Source organism: Pseudochaenichthys georgianus, chromosome 8 (assembly GCF_902827115.2).
Source record: "Pseudochaenichthys georgianus chromosome 8, fPseGeo1.2, whole genome shotgun sequence".
NCBI classification, from domain to species: domain Eukaryota; kingdom Metazoa; phylum Chordata; class Actinopteri; order Perciformes; family Channichthyidae; genus Pseudochaenichthys; species Pseudochaenichthys georgianus.
The window spans coordinates 25,443,080-25,453,397 of record NC_047510.2 but is presented as its reverse complement, the minus strand read 5'-3'; the positions used below and the strand labels follow the sequence as shown (position 1 = coordinate 25,453,397).

At 40.3% G+C, this 10,318-nt stretch overlaps 1 protein-coding gene across 2 annotated transcripts; it reads right to left on the bottom strand.

The window, feature by feature from the left end:
• Positions 1-2,750, bottom strand: LOC117450931 (zona pellucida sperm-binding protein 3-like). Of its 2 annotated transcripts, none has more exons than XM_071204198.1 (8): positions 2,647-2,750; positions 2,393-2,567; positions 1,238-1,347; positions 1,085-1,167; positions 845-1,004; positions 540-695; positions 308-421; positions 1-226 (listed from the first exon to the last, which is right to left on the bottom strand). In XM_071204198.1, the coding sequence occupies exons 6-8, from the start codon at positions 664-666 to the stop codon at positions 18-20; spliced, it is 450 nt and encodes a 149-aa protein (XP_071060299.1). In that variant the 5' UTR covers positions 667-695; positions 845-1,004; positions 1,085-1,167; positions 1,238-1,347; positions 2,393-2,567; positions 2,647-2,750; the 3' UTR covers positions 1-17. Both variants share the same exon structure in this region, with proteins under 2 accessions (XP_071060299.1, XP_071060300.1).
• Positions 2,751-10,318: the final 7,568 nt, after the last annotated feature.

The following is a 10,318-nucleotide window of genomic DNA, read 5'->3' as shown; positions in this document are numbered from 1 at the left end:
AAAGTTTGAATCATTTATTATCTCTTTCGGTCCATTGTTTCAGAAAGGTCAGATTCTGTTGCAGTGGTGTTGGACAGTGGGGGCACAGCCACATTAACAGCAGCAGTTGGGAGGACTTCATCGAGCGCCGCTGTGTTGGTACTGTTCAGCACCGCTGCCTTCGGCTGCAGGTGGGCCTCAGGAGAGGTTTTTTCTAGAAGTTCAGGAACTTCCTCAGCATCTTCATCTGTAGTCGTAGAAGTGTTAATGTAAAAGGTGCATTGCAGAGTGCCATTTAAAAAAAAGAGTTAAGACTTTCACATTTTACCTTTTTCTGTTCCACTTTTGTCTTCTTCGTCTTTATTCTGCTCAGAAGCTAAAGTCACAACGTCCACCTGGTTTTGGGTCGATGATGAATCAGGAAGCAGTCCTTTCCTCTGATCTTTGACAGAAAAACAATTCAACATTAAGATTTCATTATGGGCCATTTTAATCTTAATTTAGAGATTGTTAAAGGCTTCAAATGAACAAAGAATAATTCAATACCGGCATTGACTTACCAACTCTGTTTATTCCACTCCTCCACTGGCTGCCATACATTGTAGATCTGCTGATTTGATCACGAATGGAAGAAGGCTCCTCTGCAGGTATGGGTCGGCTTTTCTGCTTGGCTGGCAAGACCATCATCGGTCCCACTCTGGCCTGATGTTCCCACACTAACACAAACCAGCACAATGCATGTTAATTCAGTTACCCAGCCATCATCACGTCTAAAACCTATGCCAAAACATGTCACAATTGATCATTATGACGACATCTATTCTGAAGCCAATATTCATCATACAAGTTTCTACAAGCTCCCCACCTGTACTGGTCTTCAGTCCACTCCTCCAGAGGGGTTCACGCTCTTCTGGCTTCACAAACCCTCGAGGCCTAAACTTGCTCGGGCTGCTGGGAGTTTGCTCAACTCCAATTGGTCTTTTGCATTGCCCACAAAGTAGTCATTACCATCAGCGGACTGCCATCTGATAAATAAAAAACATTCAGCACCAATACTTTGTTTTTTGTGTGTAATTTCACATATTTTAGACTGGATCTCACTTACCTTCCATTCACAAAGGTGCACGCCTTGGTTGTTGCATCTGTGCTATTTATTGGAACAGCATACAGGTGACATGTGATGTAGAGCTATGAGAAAAGGAGGTGTTGGGAAACATGCACACACAATCATGTTTAAGGCAATTTAATAGAGCCTCACCTCCCCTCTGTCCTCATTATAAAATCTGAAGGCATCAATGGACATGTGGAGCTTGTCATCCTGTGTCCTGGCTAAGAATTGAGACCGGAAGCTGAGAGTCAACAAAGCACCTATGATGAGGAAAAACAAAAAGAGCAACACTAAATTAGCACTCATTGACTACTATAACAAGAGTCTACATTACCCACAATGCAACTCCACCGCTAACATTTCTAGTCATATCGAGAGGCGAAGTCTCTCCCTTTCCGGGGGACCCCCATGGGACCTTATTTCTAAAAAGTATGTATTGAAGTCAATGGAGAGAGAAAGATGATCTTTCGATCCCGTTTGAATTATGCCACGAATTACACATAGACGTTTGTCAATTTAAAAGATAATTTTGCAAGTCAAAAAATAAAAGTGTGTCGTAAAAATGTGAAGTAACATTTTTTTTTTTTGTGAAACCGCTCAATGAACTACCTCTCGCGTCACAGACCAAGACGGCCGTCACGTTGGCACATTTCATTTCTTCCTTTCAGAATGAGGCGAAAAGTATTAAAAGAGCTGAAAATCACTCAAAGTCTGGGCATGTTGAGAGCTGTACATACACACAGGGGAGTTAGTTGATTCCTAAGAGCCAGCATGCGTGACCAGGACTCGTAGTCTTTCTAGTTGCGTATATTTCATAGTCTTATATTTCAACAGTTTTACTACAAACTGACTTTTTTGACATGGAAATAATTTTTTAAGATTAACAAACGTCATATGTGTAATTCAAACGGGGTTGAAAGATAATCTCTCTCTCCATTGACTTAAATACACAATTTCTGAAATAAGGTCCCATGGGTCGAAAGTAGATGGGCGGGACTTCGCCTCTCTATTGGCAAGTTCTGGAAGTAGTTCTTTAGAGTCAGAACTGCACAAATCTGACCTGTGCCTTTGCCAATTGTGGCACAGAAAGGAAGAACTAGAATACCAAAGATTAAAAGCAAACTGCAGCTAGCCTTAGCTAACTTGAAGACGACACTAAAGGACTGATCTTTTATTAACCTGTCACTCGAGTCAGCATTGCTCGTGTCTGAATTAAACCACTTGAAGAGCCTTACACATTAAACAGCTCCCTCTAGGGTCAGAAAAAGAATTTACTTTTTGCCATTTAGCAATTTGCAGCCTTACCCATTTTCAATGAAGGCATGCCTGGGGCTGGAGTGCATGTCAGGGCTCAGTGTAGCCACGCAGCTGCTCACAAACACTCGGAGCGCCACGTGATGCCCAATTCTGACAGAGGCCTCGATGCTGATGGGCTCACCGAGATGAAACACATTAGAGCCTCTTTTGTACTGCCAGTCACCTGCACACGGACAGAAAAAAGTACTAAGTGCAAATAGAGCCATGACAACTCATAACATGAGATAATTATCAAAACCCACTTGTCATGATTCTCAAGTTAAACTGCAACATTTCCACTGCAGCCTGGGTCGACATGAAGGGGATCCAGGTAGGCATGAGTGAAGAACTGGACAAACTGTACTTCCTAAGAAACAGAAAAAATGCATTTAAAAAAAGACAGACATCATTCAAAGATTTTTACAATGTGAGCTTTAAAAACAAAAAGAGACAAAGAAGATAAAGTTACCCAGCGTCTGGTGCCGCACTCCACAAGTCCAACACTGATACTGTACTCATCTGCTGAAGACGCTGTAGCTCTGCAGTACTGGTTGTTGGTCTCTACTCCAAGGCGTATCTCGTCACCATCAACAGGAGCTCCAACCGCAAACATATCGGCTTTGATAACAATCTCCAATGAGTCTGGATGACAGGTCACTCTGATGGTATTCACCTGCTGCGGTTCCTCAGCCGGAGACTTCTGCTGCCCGATTTCTGACCTGCCTGTGTTCGCAAGGCTCTGAAACGAAGCATCTTGTGTGGACGGAAAATTAAAGGCCTCCATAAGTGAAACTGGTCCGCTGCTCTCTGTCTTCCTGACTGTCTCACAGTAGGCCTATGGTTCAGGGTGAGCGGTGGAGCTTTTTTAAACTCTAGCCGATCATTATCCTCATCAGAGCAGCACACCTGCGTCCAATCAGACACGCATCAGCTTAATTGGCTGCACACTCTGAACTCAATACATGAGGCTGATTGGGAGAGAGGTGAAGGGCGTTTTCACATGTTTAAAATGTGCATATATTTGCTTCATTGCTTGTTACTTTGGATTTTAAATAAAATGTTAGTGTTGCAGTTCATGAAAACCATGCAGGAAGCATTTTGACTAGTGATGGCGAGATGAAGCCTTATGAAGCTTTGAAGCTTTCCAGCCAATTGGTTCGCAAAAGGGTTCATCTCATGAGGCTTCATCATGGGCTTCATTTGAACACAAACCCCCCTGTTGGTCAAAGTGTGTAAAACAGGCAGATTACACATCTCAACAGTGTGCTCTATCTCATACCGAGTTCCCAATGAGTAAAGCCTTAGAATAACTCTAAACAACGAACATAAAATCATATTTTCATGTTAACAACATGTTTTTATTCCAGTTGAATGATTGTGATTGAAAAGCCTAAGGAGGCTGGTAAACATTGCAAAGAGGGATTTGTATTCCTTAATAATATTCTTAAACGTAATCATGTTGTAGCCTGAGAAAGGCTAAACCATATCAAAGAATACATTTATTAACTAAATTATCTCATTTAGCTGTAGCTTTTATAAACAACAAAAAATACGTATTGTTCAGTCGTTGAGTCAACTGCTTTCCAGCTGAGCCACAGCACACACGCTGAATCTCACTGAAAACACTGCAACATATTTATTCATGTTTTTATTCTTACATTTATTTATGCTTGTATCTATTTATACTTATGACATGTTCTGACCTCTATATAAGTGAGGGTCTGAGCTCTCTTAATTCCATCGTGTCACGGGGCCCGGGTGCAGGAGGGGAAATATGGTTCTTATAAATACATCCTTGGCATGGGTAATATCAGCACTGTGGTTCAACCATCCATGGGTTCAACGGTTCAACCGATCTGAATCGCTTCGTGAAGCAGTCACGTGGTATCGACAGGCAGCGAGGCTTCGTTTGTCATCGATGAAGTCACTGGCCCAAAACGATACAAGCCTCGATACATGCTTCACAAAAAGCTTCGGGGATTACTCGACACACGCTCCGAAGCCTCGGCACAATACGTAACATCACTAATTTTGACATCCCCCTGGATCCTTAATTTGTACACATCACATTATTATGGTTGTCTATGGTGTCATTTAATTATGTTTTTAATCTGTCATCCATGTTTTGTTGATCTGTACAAACTGTAAATCCCGCAGGGACAAATGTATAACTTTTGATTTTGGGCTACATAAATAACATTCGATCTAATTTGATATTTTGTTTAAAACATAAGACATGTCATACAAAAATCCATCCATGCAGTTAAAACTAAAAGAAAGTATTGAAAATGCATACAAATACTTAAAATAAAATAAGATCTCAACTAATTTAAATTGACTTAAAAAATATAAATCCATAGAGTTGAAAGCTAGTCTTAATGATCCATTTCAGAAGTTCACCCTGTACTGTTGCCTAAATACTTTGATAATGTTCTGTTATTTTAGCTTGATTGATTCATTTTTGTTTTTCTGTTCATTCTTTTCTGGTATTTTTTGGTGATTTATTGTAGATGTTAGAGTTGAAAGGGGGAGACAGGGGAGGACATGCCAGACATGTTCGGCCAGCTCAGGATTCGAACTGGCTTACTAGTTATTGACATAACCTCTTTCACTCTTTCCTATTCCTTTGCTCTTTTATATTTGGAGACATTGTATTGTCTTGTATGTGAAGAGCGCTTTTTTTGGTGTGCTCAAAACACAACCTAAGCTGTAAAAATATATATGTTGTGGTGACCACTGTATTACAGACTCCCTCCGACTCCCTATCTCTCGGCACTACAATGTATTATTATTTATGATTGCTGAGCTTCTAATAATAATAATAACTGGGATTTCTATAGCGCCTTTCAAGGGACCCAAGGTCGCTTTACAGGAATAGGGCAAGCACAAACAAAACAAAACAAAACAAAGGTCAGACAGACAAAACAACAGATAGATTTAAGGGCCGAAAGCCTTGATGAACAGATGGGACTTGAGGGCCCTTTTGAAGGCGTCCAGTGTGGGGATGTTGCGAATCTCCGCAGGAAGAGCGTTCCAGAGGGTGGGGGCTGCCACACTGAAGGCTCTGTCCCCGAAGGTTCTCAGTTTGGTGCGGGGGGTCTGAAGACCGCAGGTTCCGGGGTGGTGCATGCGGGTGAAGGATGTCCGATAGGTACTGGGGGGCAAGGGCATGGAGGGACTTGTAGGTCAGGAGGAGGACTTTGTAAGTTATGCGGAACTTGACCGGTAACCAGTGGAGGTGGATGAGGGTGGGAGTAATGTGCTGCCAGGGCTTTGTGTGTGTGAGGACCCGAGCTGCACAGTTTTGGACATACTGGAGCCTGTCCAGGGTTTTGTTGGGAACCCCGAACAGGACACCATTGCAGTAGTCCAAGCGGGTGGTGACAAATGCATGCACCAGGGTCTCGGCAACCGACTCCGAGAGTGACGGTCGGAGTCTGGAAATGTTCCGCAGGTGGTAGAAAGCCGATTTGGTCACAGACTTGACGTGGGAATGGAAGGAAAGGGTGGAGTCGAGGATCACACCCAGGTTGCGGGCTTCAGGAGATGGGGAGATGGAGCAGCCGTCGACCTCAAGGACGAAGTCACCAACCTTCTGGAGCAGTGCCTTGGGTGCCACAACCATGAGCTCTGTTTTACCGCTGTTCAGCTTCAGATAGTTTGATGACATCCATGTCTTGATGTCATGCAGGCAGTTGATGAGAGACTGAGGGGGGAGCTGGGAGGATGGAGTGGTGCTGAGATACAGTTGGGTATCATCAGCGTAGCAGTGGAAGTTGAGTCCATGATGTCGGATAATCTGGCCGAGGGGGAGCATGTAAATGGTGAACAGGAGGGGGCCAAGTACAGAGCCCTGGGGTACACCGTGGTGGACTGGGGCCGGGGGTGAGTTTGAGCCACTGATGGAGACAAACTGTTTCCTGTTGTGGAGGTAGGATGTAAACCAGGACAGCGCTGTGCCAGTGACACCCAGGAGGTCTGAGAGGCGGGTGAGGAGGTTGTTGTGAGAGATAGTGTCAAACGCTGCAGAGAGGTCCAGGAGGATGAATCGGCGTACATGTTTACAGGACACTAACTTATAATATATATCCACCCCTTTGCTGCTGATGACTCTCCTCCTGACCTGCACTTTCACACTCATCTTGCAGACACCAGACATATCCAGTGATATTATGGAAAGCAATACAGTAGGCGGACTATTATATAGTGACATCAGTGATCATTTACCTGTTTTTATTATCTATCACTGCAGTTCTAAGAATCCTAAAGTCGCCAGCCATTTCAAATACAAAAGATTGAGAACTGAAGATAACATAATTGCATTTAAGAACGACTTCCTAAATCAGAATTGGAGGGTAGTATATGAGAGAGACGGATATTGACAAGGCCTATGATGAATTTCTAAACATTTTTAAATCACTTTATGACAAAAACCGTCCTGTGAAACAATGCAGAGAGAGAGACAAACAAACTCACAGTGCATGGATCACTAATGGCCTAAAAAATGCCTGCAAAAAGAAAAATACACTATATAGACAATTCATTAAGTATAGAACTTCAGAAGCAGAAGATAAATATAAAATATATAAGAATAAATTAACCCATATTCTGAGGATATGTAAAAAAGAATAGTATAATAACATATTAGAGAATAATATGAAAGGTTTAAGGAAATTATTAAATAGTGTCATTAGAAATGGAGCAAAAAGTTCAGGTTACCCTGAGTTTTCTGTGGACAACAATAATGTTATTTATAATACAGAAGATGTGGTTAATGGTTTTAATGAATTCTTTGTAAATGTGGGGCCCGATCTGGCAGAAAAAATTAAAACCGTAGAAACAACTAAAGGGGAAGAAAACAATAGCTCTTTCTTCCTCACACCAGAAAAAGAAATCATAGATACTGTGCGAAAATGTAAAAGCAAATACTCGACCGATTGGAATAATATTGATATGATTATAGTAAAAAACATTATTGAAGAAATGTTCAAAGAAAGCTGTTCATAATATACATCAACAACATTTGCAGAATATAAAATATATTCAAATGTATTTCATTTGCAGATTACACTAATATAATATTTGTGACAATTATAAAGAGCTAATGGAAGTGATAACAGCAGAAATTATTAAAGTAAAACATTGATTTGACACAAACAAATTATCATTAAATATAAGGAAAACAAAGATTATGTTATTTGGAAAACATAAAACAAATCCACAGGTGCAATTAATACTAGATAAACATAGAAAGAGTATCTGAAATTAAGTTCCTTGGTGTGGTTTTAGACCACAAAATCAGCTGGAAACCTCATATCACTCATGTAAAAGCAAAACTGGCTAAGACTATCGCAATATTGGGAAAAGCCAGACACATTCTGGACTACAACTCATTGTATACTCTATATAACACACTAATATAGCCATATCTGGTTTACTGTGTGGATATTTGGGGAAACACGTACAAAACCAACCTACAGCCGTTATGCACATTACAAAAAAGGGTTATAAGAGTTATCAATAATGTTGGATATCTTGAACACACTAATGTATTATTTTTGAAGACACACATATTGAAGTTCACTGTTCTGGTTAATTTTAAAACAGCATAAATCATTTACAGAGCAAGACATAATCTACTATAGGAAATTAAAAACATTGTTCATAGACAGAGAGGGTGGGTATACTTTGAGAGGAAATCTACATTTTAAACAACTCAAGGTCAGAACAACTCTGAGAAGTATGAGTATAACAATCTGTTCGAGAATATTTTAATGACATCTGTGCAGGGGAGAATTTTAGTGTTTTCCCATGTGTCCTGCCTGCAACTTAGAGCAGGGCACAGGTCAAAGGTCCTGCCTTCTTTTGTGGACCATGCGCGCAGATGACTTTAACAGACTTTCTTTGTCTCTAAACATGTGTTATATCGATTATGATGGAAAGAGCGCGAATATAGGACACTATTCTCTGTGTAGAATTGCACTGTTCTGCTCTGAAATGGGCAGTGTTGGCTTGGGATTTACATGAGGAAGTCGTGTGGAAATCTTGCCAATGCTCCAGCCGTAGACTCTCGATAAACTCCGATGTTTGATGTATAGTGGACTCCAGTCTTCTATTTCTTCCATTCACATTGCTGATCAGAACTTTCCTTCACAAATTGGTGTCACGAACAGGATACCAAAAGATCTTCAGAGGCTGGTAAGTACATTTCTATTTTGAGATTGGCTTGCCAGCATTTGGGATTGACGGTATTATACATTTCCTGGAATAACTGAGCTGCTGCAATTTTTTTTGGGTTTCTCTACTCATTTACATTCGGTGGCTTAATCATAACCTCGGGAATCGGTGTCAAGGGGGACGTTGTCCTGGCCGATTTCCCCCGTGATTGTTGCTGGGGCAGGTGCCTACGAGCAAGCACGGCCCATGTGAAAACTATGAGAATATTTGGGGCTAATAAATAACCTCGGAATATCGAATTTCATCGATGTGTGTGATTCTCGGAATTAAATCACCGGACAATTACACACAGCAAATATTCGGAGAAACTTTGAAAGAGAGCATCAGTAAAGTGCAGTTTCTGAATTAGAAGCAATGTCATAGATTTGTATTGAAACACATCGCCAAATTTAGGAGATTTCAGAGGATAAATTCCCTAAATCAACAGCATTTCTGCTGAGGTGCCGATTCTCCACCCCCTGTGGAGAGCAGCATGCAGACAAAGAGAGAGGAACAGTTACATAGTCATTATTTCCGCGACTATTACCATTTTTGAACTAAAAAAAGTGGTTAATACGTGGTTTGAGAATGTCATAATATGGATTGCTGAACACAAGATTATGAGTAAGAAGGCTCTCATAATTAAACAAGATATTTCTCTAACCCCCTCTGAAAGTCTCCCTAATTCGGATTAAAACTAGGCTGGAAGAGTTTTTGTCAAGCCGTTGGTTGTTGAGAGTGTTCATGTTTGTTTGTATAATTGTTTCGTGTTTGTTTGTCTACCCGCCGTCTTGTGCATGCGTTGTAACAACTCATAATGAATCAGTCCACAGCCAGGGTAAAATGAACTAAACTTCAGTTATCTCACCAAAATTAAATGACTTGAGAAAAATAAATAAATAATGTAAAGATGAAAAGCTCAAACAGCTCAATGTTGTATTATTTGTTTTATTTATTCTTAATCTATGTATTATATGGTAATAATGAATAACAACACTTAATGTATTGAACACATTCCGAAACATAGAAGATAAGACAGAACCAGACTCAGACATGAGGACTGGCTTATCTATAGCCAGTTGAGTAGCACTTGAAGTACTTGGCTCTATGAAACCTGATGTACTTATATGGTTCTGTTTTCTTCAAGGTTGTGTCTTCCTGGTCGAATGTACTTATTGTAAGTCACTTTGGATAAAAGCGTCAGCTAAATGCAATGTAATGCAATGTAATGTAATGTAATGATACTAAGACAGTAATTGAAACTTTTTGCGCTGTTGCTGCAAAATGAAAACCTTGTTGATTGTCTGTTTCCAACTGGCCACTGGAATCAGATAATTGATATACGTTGAAGTTCAATTACAGCTTAAATATAGTTTAACATTCATTATTAAACTGTTTCAAATTATTTCTAGTACAATTGGTCTATACAGACATTACTACAATCCTAATAGTTGTCAAATACTGAGCTTATGAACAATAGAGTAAAGGTCGCTGGTTAAGCCAGGATCAATATACTTGTTGAGGTTTTATTGTGCACATAATAAATGTGTTTAAATGAATTGAGCAATTTTTTAAAGGAGTATAATGTTGCAATCTTTTTAAGATAAGTAATTGCAGTTCAAAGATAGATGTTGTTTTCTCCTTCTCTCGTTCACGAGCACACAAAATAAATCATAAACATTTCCAAATCCGAACAGACAGAGAAGTTTTTCTTTCAAC

What these genes read in the sequence shown, in the direction of transcription:
- LOC117450931 (XM_071204198.1), bottom strand. Translation starts at nt 666, where the DNA reads ATGATGGTCTTGCCAGCCAAGCAGAAAAGCCGACCCATACCTGCAGAG. An exon ending in GAGTGGAATAAACAGAGTTG is followed by an intron (nt 422 to 539) that starts GTAAGTCAATGC and finishes TTTCTGTCAAAG; the next exon opens with ATCAGAGGAAAGGACTGCTT. An exon ending in CAAAAGTGGAACAGAAAAAG is followed by an intron (nt 227 to 307) that starts GTAAAATGTGAA and finishes CTACGACTACAG; the next exon opens with ATGAAGATGCTGAGGAAGTT.